We start from the raw sequence: 20,213 nt of genomic DNA on the forward strand, positions 1-20,213 counted from the left end.
TCTGTTCCATTGATCTGTGTGTCTACTTTGTGCTAGTACCATACTGTATTGATAACTGCAACTTTGTAATATAACTTGAAGTTCAGAATTGTGATGCCTCCAGGTTTGCTTTTCTTTTTCAAGATTACTTTACTATTCGGGTCTTTTGTGGTTTAATTTAGGATTGCTTGTTCTACTCTGGAAAATGCTGTTGGTATTTTGATATGGATTGCATTAAATGTGTAGGTTGCTTTGGGTAGTATAGACATTTTAAACACATTTGTTCTTCTAGTCCTTGAGCATGGAATGTCTTTCCATTTCTTTGTATCATCTTCGATTTCTTTCATCAGTGTTTTATAGTTTTCAGAGGAGAAATCTTTTACTTCTTTGGATTCATTTATTCTTGGGTAGCTTATTTTTGGTGCAATTATAAATCAGACTGATTCCTTAATTTTTCTGTCTGCTATTTCATTATTGGTTTATAGAAATGCAACAGATTTCTTTAGGTTGATTATGTATCCTACAAATTTACTGAATTCATTTATCAGTTCTAGCAGGGTTTTTTTGGTGGAGTCTTTTGGGTTTTCTATATATAGTATCATGACATCTGCAAATAAGGAAAATTTTACTTCTTTCTTACTGATTCCTTTTTATTTCTTTTTGTTGTCTGATAGCTATGGCTAGGACTTCCAGTACTATGTTAAGTAGAAGTGGTGAGAGTGGATATCGTTGTCTTATTCTTACCTTTGGGGAAAAGCTCTCCTTTTTTCCCCATTAAGGATCATGTTAGCTTTAGGTTTTTCATAGATGGCCTTAATTATGTCGGTGTATGTTTCCTCTAAACCTATCTTGTTGAGGGTTTTTATCATGAATGGATGTTGTATTTTGTCAGATGCTTTTTCTGCATTTATTGAAAGGATCATATGGTTCTTAGCCTTTCACTTATTGATGTGATGTATCACATTGATTGATTTGAGAATACTGAACCATGGGGCGCCTGGGTGGCTCAGTGGCTTAAAGCCTCTGCCTTTGGCTCAGGTCATGTTCTCAAGGTCCTAGGATTGAGCCCCCATTGGGCTCTCTGCTCAGCAGGGAGCCTGCTTCCTCCTCTCTCTCTCTGCCTCTCTGCCTACTTGTGATCTCTCTGTCAAATAAATAAATAAAATCTTTAAGAAAAAAAGAGAGAATACTGAACCACCCTTGCAACCGAGGAATGAACCCCACTGGATTGTGATGAATGATTTCTTTAATGTACTGTTGTCTTTGGTTTGCTATGATTTTATTGAGTATTTTAGCATCTGTGTTTATTGGAGATATTGGCCTGTAGTTCCCTTTTTCAGTGGTGTCTTTTTCTGGTTTGCTATTAGGGTAATGCTGGCCTCATAGAATAAATCTGGAAGTTTTCCTTCCTTTTCTATTTCTTGGAATAGTTTGGGAAGACTAGATATTAAACTCTTCTTTAAATGTTTGGTAGAATTCACCTGTGAAGCCCTCTGATCCTGGACTTTTGTTCGTTGTGTGGAGGCGGAGAAAAATCAAGACAATCCCACCTTAGGTTTAGCCTTAGCATAAGTACAGCCATCTCAGACCCCTGTGCCCAAGGGCTGAACTTTCCCCTACTTTGCTTTAGTCCAGGAAGCCCCACCCTGCTTTGGTTCCGGAGACCCCCACCCTGCTTTAGTAACAGGAACCCATAAATACCCCTGCCTTAACTAAGCTCAGGGTCCAAGTCCCTACTCTACTGCATCTAGTATACTTGGGCCCAAGCTTAAGCATGTCACCTCGGGGTCCAAGTCTCTACTCCGCTGTGTCGGGTATGCTTGGGCCCAAGCTTAAGCTTGTCGAATAAACCCTTGTGTGATTGCATCGGTGCTTGGCTCCTTGGTGGTGTCTCGGATGCAAAAACTCGGGCACAACAGTTGGGAATTTTTTGATTAGTGATTCAGTTTCTGTGCTGGTTATCAGTCTGTTCAAATCTTCTGTTTTTCCTGATTCAGTTTTAGTGGTTTCTAGGTTTCTAGGAATTTATCCATTTCTTCTAGATAGCCCAATTTGTTGGCATATAGTTTTCATAATATTCTCTTATGATTGTTTGGATATTTAAATTTTGTTTTTATTTCCAAAATAATATGCTTTTTCTTTTCCAAGGAAAGTAAAAAAAAAATTTTGACTATTGCTGAAATTCCATAAGACATCCATTTTCCTTTTTTTTTTTTTCATTTTTTCTCATAGTCCGTTATTCATCAATCCATTTTCCTTTCAAGGAATAGAAAATTACAGATCATTGCTTTGTTCTTTTGTATGTCACTTTGGAAGAAAACCTATCAAGGATCAGTGTCCTTGAAAACTAGGGAAATAAAGCCAGGCATATGTTCCATTTTCCTTTACATTTGAACTGGGCACTAAATGTCTCTACAATAAGAATGATTTTAAAAGCATTTTTTTCTATAATGTCTGCCAATTTAAAATACTTTCTGTATTACATAGTGACAATATCAGAATACATTCAGACAGATACCGTAAGGTATCTTTTTTAGAAAAATAAAACTAATGTTATACTTACTCTCTTTTTTGGAACAGGAGTTATTCCTTCTGAGAGATGGATAGTAAATTTTGACAAAGACCTTTTAGATGGCCTTGTTTTTGCGACCCAGTTGGGAGCCTATTGTCCGTTTTTGGTAAGAGTCTTTTTTATGAGGAATGAATGGTCTTTTATTATTTGAAAGAACTTAGTAATTAAAATTCAAAGTATTTTTTATAAAGAGATTCTTTTCAGTGTTTTAATTTAAATCACATCTGAATCTGAATGGCCAGCATTCCCTTTTTGTTTATGATGGTATTCTGATTGTAATAATCTACTACTGACAGATGTTAACACTTAAATGATTCTTTGCTGAACTAAAGAGAACAGTTAAAAGCAGTAATTTTTATTCTGTTACTAAAAGATTTGATTGTTCTCTTTTCAAGATTGAGTCTCATTTTGAAAAAATGTACACACAACCAAAAAGTTCTGAACAGTATCTGCACAATTGCCTGATTATTGTGAATGTACTTCGTGAAATTGGCTTTGACATGGACATACAGGTAGGTGGCTATATATCACATAATTCCATAAATATGAATTTCTTCTTTTCATATTTTTTCTAGCTTCATTAGGTATGATTGGCAAATAAAAATTGTTTATATTTAGTTTGTAAAATGTAATTTTTGTAGGTATACAATATGATGATTATATGTATACAATGTGAAATGATTACCCAAATCAAGTTAAATAGCACATCCATTACCTCACATAGTTGCCATTTTATGTGTGTGTGTGTGGTGAGAACATTTAAGATCCAACATCTCATTTCCCCTATCCCTCTCCCATGGCAATTATCATTCTACTCTCAGGTTGCATGGGTTTTACTTTTTTAGATTCCACGTGTAAGTGAAATCATAAAATACTTGCCTTACTCTGTCTGGTTTATTTTATTTAGCATAATGTCTTCTGGATTCTTTCATGTTACCATAAGTAACAGAATTCTTTTTTTTTTTTTTAAGATTTTATTTGTTTATCTGACAGAGATCACAAGTTGGGGGGGGGGAGACTCTCTGCTGAGCAGAGAGCCTGATGTGGGGCTTGATCCCAGAACCCCGGATCATGACCTGAGCCGAAGGCAGAGGCTTTAACCCACTGAGCCACCCAGGTGCCCCCCTTTCATTTTTATGACTAAATATTCCATTGTGAGTATATACCACATTTTCTTTTTTTAAATTTTATTTTATTTAAATTCAGTTAGCCAATATATAGTACACTGTTAGTTTTTGATGTAGTGTTCATTGATTTATTGGTTGTGTATAACACCTAGTACTCATCAGGTCACGTGACCTTAATACCCATCCCCCAGTTACCCCATCCCCCCAGTCACCTCCCTTCTGCAACCCTCAGTTTGTTTCCTGGAGTTAAGTGTCTCTCATGGTTTTTCTCCTTCTCTGATATCTTCCCATTCAGTTTTCCCTCCCTTCCCCTATGGTCCTCTGCTCTATTCCTTATATTCCACATATGAGTAAAATTCTATGATAATTGTTTTTCTCTGACTTATTTCACTTAGCATAATACCCTCCAGTTCCATCCATGTCTATGCAAATGGTAGGTATTCATCCCTTCTGATGGCTCAGTAATATTCCATTATACATGTGAACCACATCTTCTTTATCCATTTGTCTATTGAAGGACATCACAGATCCTTCCACAGTTTGACTATTGTGGACATTGTGGCTATGAACACTGGGGTGCAGGTGCCCCTTTTCACTGCATCTGTATCTTTGTGGTTAATACCCAGTAATGTAATTGCTACATCATAGGGTAGCTCTATTTTTAACATCTTGGGGAACTTCCCTACTATTTTCCAGAGTGGCTGTACCAGCTCTATTCCCACCAACAGTGTAAGAGGCTTCCTCTTTCTCCACATCCTTGCCAACATTTGTTGTCCCCTGTCTTGTCAATTTTAGCCATTCTAACTGATTTGTGGTTTTGATTTGTATTTCCCTGATGGCAAGTGATGTGGAGCATTTTTAATGTGTCTTTTGGCCATTTGTATGTCTTCTTTGGGGAAATGTCTCCACATGTCTTCTATCCATTTCCTGAGTAGATTATGTATTTCCTGGATGTTGCGTTTGATAAGTTCTTTATAGATATTGGATACCAGCCCTTTATCTGAAAAGTCATTTGCAACTATCTTCTCCCATTCTGTAGGTTACCTTTTGGTTTTGTTGACTCTTTCCTTTGCTGTGCAAAAGCTTTTTATCTTGATGAAGTCCAAAAAGTTCATTTTTTATTTTATTTCCCTTGCTTTTAGAGATGTAGCTTGCCTGAAGTTGCTGTGGCTGAGGTCCAAGAGGTTATTACCTGTGTTCTCCTTTAGAATTCTGATGGATTCTTGTCTCGCATTTAGGTCTTTCATCCATTTTGAGTTTATCTTTGTGTATGGTCCAGCTTCATTCTTCTGCATGTGGCTATTCAATGTTCCCAGCCCCATTTATTGAAGAGACTGTCTTTTTTCCATTGAATATTCTTTCCTGCTTTGTAGAAGATCAGTTGACCATAGAGTTGAGGATTCATTTCTGGACTCTCTGTTCTGTTCCACTGATCTAGGTGTCTGTTTTTGTGCCAGTACCATGCTGTCTTGATGATTGCAGTTTTGTAATAAAGCTTGACGTCAGGCAATTTCATGCCCCCAACTTGAGCTTTCTTTTTCAACATTCCCCTAGTGATTAGGGGACTTTTCTGGTTCCATACAAATTTTAGGATTGTTTGTTCCAGTTTGGTCAAAAAATGTTGATGGCATTTTGATAGGTATTCCATTGAATGTGTAGATTACTCTGAGAAGCATAGTCATTTTAACAGTCTTTATGCTTCCTATCCCTGAGCATGGAATGTTTTTCCATCTCTTTGTGTTTTCCTCAATTTCTTTCATAAGTGTTCTGTAGTTTCTAGAGTACAGATCTCTTACCTTTTTGGTTAGGTTTATTCTTAGTTATCTTATTTGTTTCTGTATGTGTTAATTTTTTTTATTAACATATAGTGTATTATTTGTTTCAGGGGTACAGGTCTGTGAAACATCAGTATTACACAATTTACAACACTCTCCATAGCACATACCTTCCCCAGCATCCATCACCCAGCCACCCCTTCCATCTTACTCCCTCCCCTCCAGCAGCCCTCAGTTTGTTTCCTGAAATTAAGAGTCTCTTACAGTTTTTCTCCCTCTCTTGTCCCATCTTGTGTCATTTTTCTCTCCCTTTCCCTGATGACCCCCCTCACTGCCTCTCAAATTCCTCATATCAGAGAGATCATATGATAATTGTCTTTCTCTGATTGACTTATTTCACTTAGCATAATACCCTCTGGTTTCATCCATGTTGTTGCCAGTGACAAGATGTTCTTGTTGTTGTTTTTGATGGCTACATACTATTCCTGTGTGTGTATGAGTGTGGATACCACATTTTTTAATCCATTCATCTGTCAGTGGACAGCTAGACTCTTTCCATATTTTGGCTGTTGTGCACATTGCTCCTATAAACATTCAGGTGCACTCCTATAAACATTCGGATCACTACATTTGTATCTTTAGGGTAAATACCCAGTAGTGTGATTGCTGGTTTGTAGGGTAGCTCTATTTTCATTTTTTTTTTTTAAGATTATTTATTTATTTATTTACTTGAGAGACAGAGATCACAACTAGGCAGAGAAGCAGGCAGAGAGAAAGGAGGAAGCAGGCTCCCTGCTGAGCAGAGAGCCGAATGCAGGCCAGGACCCTGAGCTACCCAGGCGCCCCCTATTTTCTTCTTTTTGAGGAACTTCCTTGTGTTTTCCAGAGTGGCTGCATCAGCTTGCATTCCCACCAGCAGTGTAGGAGGGTTCTCTTTTCTTCGCGTCCTTGCCAACATCTGTCATTTCCAGACTGCTTAATTTTATCCATTCTGACTCATGTGAGGTGGTATCTCATTGTGGTTTTGATTTGTAGTTTCCTGATGCAGACTGATGTTGAGAACTTTATCATGTGTCTGTTGGCCATTTGGATATCTTTGCAGAAATATCTGTTCTTGTCTTTTGCCCATTTCTCCATTGGATTATTTATTCTTTGGGTGTTGAGTTTGATAAGATCTTTATAGATTTTAGATACTAGCCCTTTATCTGATATGTCATTTGCAAATATCTTCTCCCATTCTGTTTTTTGTCTTTTGGTTTTGTTGACTGTTTCCTTTGCTGTGCAAAACCTTTTTATTTGGATGAAATGCCAATAGTTTATTTTTGCCCTTGCTTTCCTTGCCTTTGGCGATGTTTCTAGGAAGAATTTGCTGTGGCTGAGGTGGAAGAGGTTGCTGTCTGTGTTCTCCTCCAGGATTTGGATTGATTCCAATCTCACCTTGAGGTCTTTGATACATTTTGAGTCTGTTTTTGTGTGTGGTGTAAGGAAATGGTCCAGTTTGATTCTTCTGCATTTGGCTGTTCAATTTTCCCAACACCATTTGTTGAGGAGACAGTCTTTTTTCCATTGAACATTCTTTCCTGCTTTGTTGAAGGTAATTTGACCATAGAGTTGAGGGGTCATTTCTGGGCTCTGTATTCTGTTTCACTGATCTATGTGGAACATAGATAGGAATTTACTGAATTCCTTTTTTGTGCCAGTACCATACTGTCTTGATGATGAAAGCTTTGTAATAGAGCTTGAAGTCTGGAATTCTGATGCTGCCGACTTTGGTTTTCTTTTTCAACATTCCCCTGGTGATTCAGGGTCTTTTTTTTTTTTTTTATAATTGTTTCAAGCTCTAATGGTTTTTTTTTTTCTTTTCAGCATAACAGAATTCATTGTTTATGCATCACATCCAGTGCTCCATGCCATATGTCCCCTCCATAATACCCACCACCAGGCTCCCCCAACCTCCCGCCCCCCACCCCTTCAAAACCCTCAGATTGTTTTTCAGAGTCCATAGTCTCTCATGGTTCACCTCCCCTTCCAAGTTCCCTCAACTCCCTTCTCCTCTCCATCTCCCTATGTCCTTCATGTTATTTGTTATGCTCCACAAATAAGTGAAACCATATGATAATTGACTCTCTCTGCTTGACTTATTTCACTCAGCATAATCTCTTCCAGTCCCATCCATGTTGCTACAGAAGTTGGGTATTCATCCTTTCTGATGGAAGCATAATATTCCATAGTGTATATGGACCACATCTACCTTATCCATTTGTAATTCGGGGTCTTTTCTGCTTCCATATTAATTTCAGGATTATTTGTTCCATTTCTTTGTAAAAAATTTATGGTATTTTGATAGGGATTGCATTAAATGTGTAGATTGTTGTAGTAGCATAGACCTTTTCACAATATTTGTTCTTTAATCTAATGAGCATGTTTTTCTCAATTTCTTTCATGAGTACTTTATAGTTTTCTGAGTAAAGATTCTTTGCCTCTTTACTTGGAACCTTTAATAGATTTATTCCTAGAAATCTTACGGTTTTGGGTACAATTATAAATGGGATTGACTACTTAATTTCTCTTGTTTCTTCTGTCTTGCTACTGGTGCATAGAAATGCAACTGATTTCTGTGCTTTGATTTTATATCCTGACAATTTACTGAATTCCTGTATGAGTTCTAGCAGTTTTGGAGTAGAGTCTTTTCGGTTTCCCAAATAAAGTGTCATATCATCTGCAAGGAGTGAGAGTTTGACTTCTTCTTTGTCGATTCCGATGCCTTCTATTTCTTTTTGTTGTCTGATTGCTGAGGCTAGGACTTCTAGTACTGTGTTGAATAGCATTGGTAATAGTGGGCAGCCCTGTTGTGTTCCTGACCTTAGGAGAAAAACTCACAGTTTTTCCCCAGTGAGAGTGATATTTGCTGTGGGTTTTTCGTAGATGGTTTTTTTGATATTGAGGTATGTACCCTCTATCCCTACACTTTGAAGAGTTTTGATCAAGAAAAGATGCTGTACTGTGTCAAATGGTTTTTCAGCATCTATTGAGAGTGTCATACGGTTTTTGTTCTTTCTTTTATTAATGTATTGTATCACACTGATTGATTTACAGTTGTTGAACCAACCTTTCAGCCCAGGAATAAATCCCACTCGGTCATGATGAACAATTCTTTTAATGTACTAGTGTATCCTATTGGCTAGTATTTTGGTGAGAATTTGTATATCCATGTTCATCAAAGATATTGCTCTGTAATTCTCTTGTTTGATGAGGTCTTTGGTTTTAGAATCAAGGTGATGCTGGCCTCATAAAATGAGTTTGGAAGTTTTCCTTCCATTTCTATGTTTTGGAACACTTTCAGGAGAATAGGTATTAATAGTTCGTCTAATGTTTGGTAGAACTCCCCTGGAAGTCATCTGGCCCTCAGCTCTTGTTTGTTGGGAGATTTCTGATGACTGCTTCAATTTCCTTACAGGTTATGGGTCCGTTCAGGTTTTCTATTCCTTCCTGGTTAGTCTTTGGTAGTCTATATTTCTCTAGTAATACATCCATTTCTTCCAGATTTTCAAATTTGCTGATGTATACTGGCTCATAATATGTTCTTTTTAAAAAAGATTTTATTTATTTATTTGACAGAGTGAGAGATCACAAGTAGACAGAGACACAGGCAGAGAGAGGGGGGGATGCAGGCTCCCCGCTGAGCAGAGAGCCCAACTTGGGACTCGATCCCAAGACCTTGAGATCATGACCCGAGCTGAAGGAAGAGGCCCAATCCACTGAGCCACCCAGGCACCCCATAATCTGTTTTTCTAATTGTTTTCCTTTGGTGTTTGTTGTGATCTCTCCTGTTTCATTCCTGATTTTATTAATTTGGGTCGTGTCTCTGTTCCTTTTGATAAATCTTGTCAGGGGTTTATCAATCTTATTAATTCTTTCAAGGAACCAGCTCCTAGTTTCATTGATCTGTTCTACTGTTCTTTTGGTTTCTATTTCATTGATTTCTGCTCTGATCTTTATGATCTCTCTTCTCCTGGTGGGTTTAGGCTTTCTTTGTTGTCCTTTCTCCAGTTCCTTTAGGTGTAGTGTGGTTGTGTATTTGGGACCTTTCTTGTTTCTTGTGAAAGGCTTCTCTGGCTATGTATTTTCTTCTCAGGACGGCCTTTGCTGCATCCCAATGATTTTGAATAGTTGTGTTTTCATTTTCATTTGTTTCCATCAGTTTTTTTCAATTCTTTAATTTCCTGGTTGACCCATTTGTTCTTCAGTAGGATGCTCATTAGCCTACATGTATTTGAGTTCTTCCCAACTTTCCTCTTGTGGTTGAGTTTCAGTGTCAAAGGATTGTGGTCTGAAAATATGCAGGGAATGATCCCTGTCTTTTCGTACCAGTTGAGCCCTGATTTGTGACCCAGGATGTGATCTATCCTGGAGAATATTCCATGTGCCCTAGAGAAGAATGTGTATTCTGTTGCTTTGTGTTGGAATGTTCTGAATATATCTGTGATGTCTATCTGGTCCAGTGTGTCATTTATAGCCTCTCTTCCCTTGCTGATCTTTTGCTTAGCTGATCTGTCTATTTCAGTGAGGGGGGTGTTAAATTCCCCTCCTATTATTCCATTATTGTCAATGTATTTCTTTGATTTTGTTATGTATTGGTTTATATAATTGATTGCTCCCATGTTAGAGTCATAAATATTTAAAATTATTAGATCTTCTTTTTGGACAGACCCTTTGAGTGTGATCTAGTGTCCTTCCTTATTTCTTATTATAGTCTTTGGCTTAAAATCTAAATTATCTGATATAAGTATTGCCACCCCAGCTTTCTTTGGATGTCAATTAGCATGGTAAATTGTTTTCCACCCCTTCACTTTCAATCTGAAGTCTAAAATAAGTCTAGGTCTAAAGTAAGTCTCTTGCAGACAGAATATCGATGGTTCCTATTTTTTTAATCCATTCTGATATCCTTTGTTTTTTGATTGGGACATTTAGCCTGTTTACATTTAGGGTAACTACTGAAAGATATTAATTTAGTGCCATTGCATTGCCTGTAAGGTGACTGTTACTGTACATGTTCTCTGTTTCTTTCTAGTCTGTTAACTTTTAGGCTCTCTCCTTGCTTGCAGGACCCCTTTCAATATTTCCTATAGGGTTGGGTTGGTGTTTGCAAATTCTTCTCGTTTTTGTTTGTCCTGGAAGCTTTTTGTCTCCTTCCCCACCCCCCCGTGACATCCTAGGTGGATATAGTATCCTTGGATGCATATTTTTCTCCTTTAGTGCTTTTAATATATCATGCCAGTCCTTTCTGCCCTTCCAGGTCTCTGTGGATAGGTCTGCTTCTAATTGAATATTTCTATCATTATAGGTTATAGATCTCTTGTCCCAGGCTGCTTTCACGATTTTATCGTTGTTTTTGAGACTTGTAAATTTTACTATTAGATGACGGGGTATTGAACTATTTTATTTATTTTGAGGGGGATTCTCTGTGCCTCATAGATTTTTTTTTTTTGAAAATTTTATTTGTTTATTTGACACAGAGAGAGATCACAAGTAGGCAGAGAGTCAGGCAGAGAGGGAGGGGGAAGCAGGCCTCTGCTGAGCAGAGAGCCTGATACAGGACTGGATCCCTGGACCCTGGGACAATGACCTGAGCCAAAGGCAGAGGCCCAGTGGAGTAGACTTCTAAAAGTTCCAGTTTTGTGCTCCCCTCCTCTACTTGCTTGCTGGGAGCTGCCCCCCCCCCCCCCACAACGTTCTATCTTCCCGTATATCACCTCCGATTCACTTCTCTCTGTGTCCTGCCTTCCAGAATGCAGTTGCTTTTCTCTTCATAGAATTGTTGCTATTCGTTTCTTCAGTCTCCTGTTGAGTTTGTAGATATTCAGAATGATTTGGTAACTCTCAAGCTGAATTCCTGGAATCCAATGAAATTTAGGTCCCCTACTCCTCTGCAATTTTGCTCCTTCTCTATCTTATGGTTTTTGGTGTAGTTATAATTAGGATTGATTCTTTAATTTCTCTTTCTTTAGTCACATCATGGGTGTATAGAAAAGCAACTGATTTCTGTGGATGGTTTTGTATCTTGTATATATCCATTGGTAATATACCCAGAAATAGGGACGCTGGAGTATATCATCGTTCTAGTTTTAATTTTTTAGAGGACACCCCCCATACTGTTTTCCATAATGGCTATAACAATGTACATTTCCACCAGTAGCATACAAAAGTTCCCCTTTCTCTACGTCCTTGCCAAAACTTTATTTTTCCTCTTTTTAATAATAGTCATTTTACCAGGTGTGAGGTAATATCTCATTATGATTTTGATTTACATTTCCCACATGGTCAGTGATGTTGAAAGCTTTTCATGTACCTGTTGGCCATTAGTATGTCTTCTTTGTAAAAATGCCTCCTTTTAATATTGTTTTGTTCATACATTTTAAATCTAAATTGAGGCAGTCTTTTTGTAGGGTATTGCTAAAATGTTGAATTTGAAATATGACTTCATAGAAATCTACTGGATATTTCTAAATATGTATAATTATGTATATGCAGCTGTGCACAATAGGAAAGTAGTTCTAGTGAATTGTCCAGTTTTCTTAAACCCTAGAAATGAAGCTTTAGTGATTTAGTAGCATTACCCAAGCTCTAAGAGTGAAATAAAGGAGCCGAGTTGTTTGAATATGGATGTATTATCATTTTTAAATTTAGTAGCTAAAAAGATAATTTTTCATTTTTTTAAAAATAAATATTCATGTAGAGATCAGAATGACAATATACATTATTATATCTGGATCTCCACATTATAATTCCTTCTGGTCTTTCACGTCAAGTCCTCAGTAGCAATAATCAGATTATATGCATAGTATATTTTGAACCCTTCTTTACAGTACTGAAATTATATAATGAATGATTTCTTGGGGTTCCTGGGTGGTGCAGTTGTTTTAGCATCCCACTTGGTTTTGGTTCCGGTCGTGATTCCTGTCATAAGATTGAGCCCTGCATGGGGCTCTGTGCTCTGCATGGAGTCTGCTTAAGTTTCTCCCTCTTCCTTTGTCCTTCCCTGATCCCTTCCCACTCTTCGTTGTGTGCTCTCTCTCTCTCAAATAAGTCTTTAAAAAATGATTTCTTCCTTTGAAGCGTATACACAATCATTGAATTGATTGATATATTGAATCAAGATATATCCATGTTCAACAATAAATAACGTTCTACTCATGTAATTATCAGTTTATGCAAAGGACAAAGTATAGGATTCAGATCAGGGAAGAGATGGATGTGATGTAGATTGATCTGTCAAACACTATAGAGAATGCAGGACTTATTTGGAGTCTTGAAGTGTGGATTGGATTTAGATTGGTAATTTTGAGTGAGGAAGGTGTTCACTCAGAGGGAATGACATAAACAATGCCAAATGGAATACATGATATACAGTAAAGAAATTCTATGAGTAGATTACCTTAGTTGAATTTGGGGATTAGAAAAATCGATATAGGTATATATAGGGGTATTGTATATCAGCATAAAAAGTCAGCAGTTTGCCTTGTGGGTATTATGGGACTAAAAGTATTTGTTCATACATCTATAATGGGAATGGACTCACAGGAACGGGACTAGAGACAGGGAGCAAAGACCAACGAAAATATAATTTCAGTTGGTCAAGGAGTAAAGTATTTACTCATGTCATTTGACTGGAAACTTAAAATAATAAGTTGATTCAGGAGATGTTTAAAGTTTGCTAGACCTTGTGAACAGTCACAAAAGGACACAGGAGAAAGACCATTTCAACTTAACTCTGCATGTTCTGTTCCACGACACAAAAGACATTGACGATGCCACTGCCCACACATGACTTGGTATAAAGTTGTGCCTCACACCTGCTGGAAAAATGACATTTCATAATGGCTTGCTTTTTCCTTGTATGCATGTCACTTGCATGTTAACGTCACTTTGTTTCAGGTCTGACATTTACATTCTTTTATATTGGTATAGTTGTTAAGAGAAACTATATTCTAGGATTTGGGCAAGAGATTTCTTTTATAAGAGAGTTTTAAAGATAAACTTCAATGAAAGACTTTGTTTTAGAAGAATAAAAATACTACAGTTCTCATCCATTCAACATATTGAATATGCTCTACAAAAGATACTGGATAGACCCTGTAAGGGGAACAGGTATGATTAAACCACAGTCATGCCTTCAAGGATGTTACTAATAGTGACAAGTATAAGAAAAAGAGCTGATGCAAAGCTAATAGTGAATGCCCTAGTATACATAGAAGCAGTGTGCTATGGGAATCAAAAGGGACAGAAATCATTCTGGTAAGGGAACCAGGAAGATTTACATGGGACATTTGGTGTTCAAGGTGGCCCCTGAGAATTTGGTCGAGGTTCTTAAGAAACTTAAAATATTTTTGTTTAGAAAATATAAATCATCATACATTGTTATTCTCTCCTTTGCTTTTTTATTTCCTCAGATATGTTCACTCAAAATTTTTATTTTGTTGTGTAGCCAAAAAATATTTTAAAATGTGAGTATCTAATACATAAAAATGTGGACAAAGTGTCTAAAGATCTGATAAATGGAAAAATTGACAGTTAACTGGTAATTACCAAGCTTTTACTAATCAGTTCCAATTCCTTTCCATTTTTTTAATCAACCTGGATTTACCAACCACATTAAATGGCAAAGTTCAAAAATATTAAATTAACTTAGCTATGGTGAATTAATGCTAATGCTTATCACTGGTTCACATTTAAAACCAAGGAAATTCACCTCTAGACATATTTATTCATGTTTAAGTTTCTTATTTATTATGTTGTTCTTTGCAACTGTGGAATTAGCTAGATAAGTTTCTGTGCCTATGTTAAGTCCTGTTGTGGAATCTTGCCACCTGGAATATAACAGTTGTTTTCATATTCTCCCTTTTGTGACATACTTTATATTTAAAGCAAAAATATGGAATTATTTGGACTCAGTATAGCATGCATTTTTATTCCTTCATGTAAAGAAATGTATATAAAAATAATAGGACATTTGCAGAGGTTGTACTACACCTAATTCACTAAATAGTGATGGAAGCTAAGGGTCAATAGATAATCTGACTTTTCTCTTAAAACTTTTTTGGGGGTCTCCTGCATGGCTCAGTCTGTTCAGCATCTGACTCACATCCTGATTTCAGGGTTGTCGGATCCAGCCCTGAGTTGGGCTCAAGCATTTGGCATGGAGCCTGCTTGAGATTCTCTTTCCCCCCCTGCTCCTCCTCTCTCTCTCTCCCTCTAAAAGAAAAAAAGATTGTTTTGATCAATTTCAGTGCTTTTAGCATTAAATAACAGAATTCACAAGTGAAAGTGCTTTTAAAATAAACAAATTCAATATTTTACTTTAGATGAAGTTAGGCATTAGAGGATTATAAGCATAGTCAGTCAGTTGCTTAATAAAGTTATTAAAGATTCATTTTTGCTCAGCCCTTCTCAGCCTGCTGGCTTTATATTAGGCATGTGCACTGAGAACCACAATGTTTCTACTGAAATTCTCATGTAACATCTTTATATAGTTATTCTTGAGGCTGGTTGAGTAGCACCTCATCTTGCACTTCTCTTTTTCCGTAAGATAAATCTTTTCCAATGGTTCACAGTGTATTTCTCATTACATGTCATTGACCATAATTACATTCCATCCTTGTAGCCAAACCCGTGTTTGATAAAAGTAATGAAATAGTCACAAAAATTGGGATTCTTAGGTGAGAAGAAAGGAGAAAATTGCTTTGGGGAATGTAATCAGCAATGTTCTCTGTGGAATTACAGTATGTCAGTCGGTACTGCTAGTTATGTTTGGTGTCCAGTATGAAAGCTGGTGATATCTTGAAGTCATTGCAAATTAAATCCTTCATGAAAGTCGATATTATTTCACCTTTTCTTGTTATTGATGAAAAAACTGAGGCCTTGGAAATCCAATTGATTTAGTTAAGATCATGGCACTGTGTAATAGCAGGACGTGAATTTGGTTTACCAGATTTCTGCTCCAGCATTTTTCTCTATTGTGACCTTTTTTTTTTGTTTATTTTTTTGTCTTTCCTTAGACTAGTTGAGAAATACTATCTTTGTGGGGAAAAATGGACCAATGCAGTTGAAGTTCTTCTAGGATAGACCTCTATAGAGAAAGTAATGATTGTATCTTTGAAAGATATTTCACATGAAAGTCGTGTTTTAAACAAACTTAATTTAAAGCGATAATAATAATAAAAATAAACAAACCTATATTAACTTTTGGATTTTTAAACTAAGAATTGGTGAAAGTGTAATTTTTAGGTGATTTTCGTTGAAATTTATGGTAAGGAAAGGTAAGGATGCTCTTTTCTCTCTCTCTCTCTCTTTTTTTAGTCTAATACATTAATCAAAGGTATTTTTCCCATTAAAATCAGCTTTTTTTTAAAATTCCCAAATTATTTATTTTCATCCTATTATATATTTTTCAAAGATGAGTATTGGGACAATTCTATATTGTTACTTATACATTTTATGCTGTAGTCACTAAAAAAGTGTTCAAAAGTCTTTCATTGAACTTAGACTTGAGCCTAGGATGTCTTGCCACTAGTCTATCCCTTCCCCCAAAAAACACATTTCCCATCACCTTATACAATCTTCTTAAAAAAAAAAAAATTATTTGAGAGAGAGCGTGTGCACACACGTGTGTGGAAGTGGGGGAGAGGCAGAGAGAGAGGGAGAAAAACAATCTCCAGTAGACTCCCCGCTGAGTGCAGAGCCCAACTTGGGGCTCGATCTCACAACCCTCAGATCATTACCTAAGCCAAAATCAGAAGACAGACACCTAACTGACAGGCACCTAGGTGGCCCACAGCCCTCATCGAATCGCATTCATACTCAGGCCCATCCCAAAGGGCCCAGTAGTGCCACATTCTTTACTGTGTAAGAATTAAGTTCTCTATTTATCTTTTTAGTTTGTTCTTATCTTAAATAATTTTCCTCCATGCGTTGACTGACATTGTCTTTCACATAGCAATGTATGACCACAGAATACTGATGAAAAGCTTTGGAGTCTTGGTGTATTTCTCAGTTTTACACAAATTGAACTCACTAGCAGCTTTCTACCCTGCCAAGTCAGGCCAGCTCTCCTATTTTTTTTTACTAAAAGTCTCCTCCCCAGACACCTTTATTGGTTACTCTTACTGCTTATTGACAAAACAAGAAAAAACAAACTCTTCTCTCCTTCCAAAGAAGAAAAAGACTGTATTTGGGAATGTGAACCAGCAGGTGATCAAAGGAGCTGTTTTTATTTGCTGGTAACTGCTGCTGAACTTCAGAGTCAAACGTTTTAGTTCCACATAATGTATTAGGTCTTCTTGGCTCCCACACTCTTTGTACTTCCAAGCCAGGCCTGGATCCGTTTCGGTTACTGACTTGAATGTGAGCCTTTAAGTCATAGGTAGATCTTCATTTTATGCAAGTGTAGAGGACTCCCTGTATGTTGACAATGACAGAGTTGCATGTCTATCAGAGGTGTTTTATATCTTTGAATCCTTGCCATAGACCATTCTCAATACTTCTTTGCGAAGATTAATTCTCCCCTATTACCTTCACATTTTTCTAGGACATCACAGGTAGTACACGATCTGATATAAAGAATCCTTCTCCTACCCCTGACTCTACTTTTTGTCTTCAGTGTACATTCAGGCTATGTTGATAGTCCCTGCTATTATTCCTTTGAAATTCTGGCTTTTATCTCAGATCTTTTCCACCAACCATCACTAATTTATCTTGGTTATCAGTATGAGTACATTTTCTGATTATTATACTTTGTTCTGGGAAATGTACTGCCTAACCACCCCCCTGCCTGATCTGCCTGATCTGCTTTTGTGCTATTCCTTGTTCAGAAATTAAGGTCCTTGGGGCGCCGGGGTGACTCAGTGGGTTAAAGCCTCTGCCTTCTGCTCAGGTCATGATCTCAGGGTCCTGGGATTGAGCCCTGCATCAGGCTCCCTGCTCGGCGAGGAGCCTGCTTCCTCCTCTCTCTCTGCCTGCCTTTCTGCCTACTTGTGATCTCTGTCTGTCAAATAAATAAAATCTTTAAAAAAAAAAAAAAAGAAAGAAATTGAGGCCCTTACCCTGACATCCACACCCTCCACAGTGTGCTCCTTAGTCTTTTCACACAGTGCTTGCCCTTCTTACCTTACACAGGATTCAAATTGTACTTCTTTAACAAATAAACACTGTATTTCCCTATATTCTTGCACTGTAGTGCTTTGCCTTTCTGATGGAATAGATCCTTTTCTCCTTTTCTAACCCCCAAACACAATCTATTTGAGATCCAAGCATTCTTCAAGGCCATCTCAAGGTTGCCTTCTCCCCTTGAGCTTTTGTTTGAAACTCTTGCTGCCTTTTACCTCAGTAGTTTGTTTACTTCTCTATTTTATTTTACTGCTGTTTATGGTACTCTAAATCAGGGATGATATCTTAGTCACATTAGTCAATATTTCTAATACATAATATTTTTATGACCTCTGACTAGCTTCTGTGGAGGCTTTGAGGCTGTGAGGTTACTGTTATACTGAAAACACATCTAATTCAATATCTTTTAACACTTAGGTCAAGCTCTTCTGATTCCCCACAATATTCTGTTTACTGTGTTTACAATTCAGTGTCATTGCCAATTAGTAACATTTTAAAAGGCTTTAATGTAATTCACCCATTGATGTACCATGCTTTAGCTCTCTTTATTTTATCTGTATATCCTCTAATTTATATTTCTTTTCATTGAAACTAGGCCACGGATATCTGTGACCCTAATCCAGTCCTGATGCTCATGCTTTGTGTCTACATGTATGAAAGGCTCCCTACATATCTCCCCAAAAAGGTGGTGCCCTTTCATTGTACTCTACATGACACTGTGCTGAGACAGGTAAGGACATATTTGGGGTCGAAATATGTGGAGTTAAACACTTCACAGGGGTTTTAGTTATTTCTTTTCTAACCCCAAATTTGTAAAAGTATTACTATGATATAATTAAGCCTTAGCAATTTATAGCAGCAGTGTCCACAATAGCCAAACTATGGGACGAGCCCAGATGTCCATGACAGATGAACAGATAAAGAAGATGTGGTATACATATACAATGGAATACCACCCAGTCATTTAAAAAAAAAAAAAAAAAGAAATCTTGCCATTGCAGTGGTGTGAATGGAACTAGAGGGTATTATCCTAGGCAAAAGAAGTCAGTCAGAGAAAGACAATTATCATATGATTGTAGTCATATGTGGAATTTAAGAAACAAAACAGAATCATAGGGGGAGAGAAGAAAAAATAAAATAAGTTGTAATCAGAGAGAGGGAGACAAAGCATAAGAGACTCTTAATCATAGGAAGTAAACTGAGGGTTGCTGGAGGGGAGAGGGGTAGCGATAGGAGGTAACTTGGTGATTGACGTTAAGGAGGACATGTGATGTAATGTGCAATGGGTATTACATAAGACTGATGAATCTCTGAACTCTACCTCTGAAACTAATAATATATTATATGTTAAGTAATTGAATTTAAATTAAAAAAAAAGAAAAAAACACAGAAAAGGAGGGGGCCAGGCAGAAAATGAATGATATTTTGATACTTCATTTTTGCACCTAAAAAAATGTTTGCCATCTTGGGCACCTGGCTGGGTTAGTTGGAATAGCATGTGACTCCTGATCGCAGGGTTCAAGCCCCACCTTGGTTGTAGAGATTATTAAAAAAAAAAATAAACTTAAAAAAATGGTCTTAGCAAATCCTGCTTCTTCTAAAGAAGAAGGTTTAGCAGACGGTAACTGACTGAAAGGGACAATTTTTGCTTAATAGTGACCATCACCTGCAATGAAATGATGATTCCTTGATTCATTTGATGAATGGGGTTTGGGGAGCTGGATAATGAAGGGCACTTTGAAGGGCAAATTTTCTGGCACTTGAGACCCATTTCATGTGCAACGGGACTGACACCGTAAGGGCAAGCTTGTATTCTGAATGTACTCAGCTTTCCTTAAGGGAGCAGTTTACACGTCCAGATGGATTTTATTCAGACAAGGATATAGAAAGGGAGATAAAAATGAAAGTGTTCCTGACCAGAGCCACCTGATTCCCAGTAAAGGTTATTATATGTGCAAGAGATGCTAAATGTGTAACAGCAGATTCTTTAATTTGCAGAAAAAAATAAAAAATGAAATTTGAAGTCCTGTGACAATAACAGATCTCTATAAATATGTCCATATTTATGAAGTGTCCTCGTTGAGAAGTATCTTGTCAAGGACCATTGACCTCAGTTTGTTTTTCAGGCTGTTTGTTTCATATTTACACTTGTGAAGTATCTTCTAGCATATACTTTTAAATAGCTTATGCTTATTTAATATTGTTCCTTCTAGGGGCACCTGGGTGGCTCAAAGAGTTAAGCCTCTGCCTTTGGCTCAGGTCATGGTCTCGGGGTCCTAGGATCGAGCCCTGCATCGGTCTCTCTGCTCAGCGGGGAGCCTGCTTCCCTCTCTCTCTGCCTGCTTTTCTGCCTGCTTGTGTGCTCTCTCTGTGTCAAATAAATAAATAAAGTTAAAAAAAAAAAAGATTGTTCCTTCTACTAGTTTCATAAAAACTTCAACTAAAGAAACAATCTCCTTGTTTCTTTCTGAAGACACTGTGGGCTGATAGAATCTTATTTCATACAAAGTTACTTTATCTCTTTGGTCAGTTCATGTTTATTCCTTTTCTTCAGGCTGTTTTATGTATTCCTCCTCATATTTAGTTGGGAGGGTATAA

The 20,213-nt window shown here is 37.2% G+C and overlaps 1 protein-coding gene across 1 annotated transcript in view; it reads left to right on the forward strand.

Annotated features, from left to right (window-relative positions):
• Positions 1 to 20,213, forward strand: part of CFAP47 (cilia and flagella associated protein 47) — a 545,441-nt gene that overhangs the window by 234,273 nt on the left and 290,955 nt on the right. Inside the window, exons 34-36 of the mRNA XM_045994745.1 lie at positions 2,560 to 2,657; positions 2,947 to 3,063; positions 18,211 to 18,345. Of these exons, the coding sequence (XP_045850701.1) occupies positions 2,560 to 2,657; positions 2,947 to 3,063; positions 18,211 to 18,345 (350 nt within the window). The remainder of the gene's footprint in view (positions 1 to 2,559; positions 2,658 to 2,946; positions 3,064 to 18,210; positions 18,346 to 20,213) is intronic.

Source organism: Meles meles, chromosome X (assembly GCF_922984935.1).
Source record: "Meles meles chromosome X, mMelMel3.1 paternal haplotype, whole genome shotgun sequence".
Classification (NCBI taxonomy): Eukaryota; Metazoa; Chordata; class Mammalia; order Carnivora; family Mustelidae; genus Meles; species Meles meles.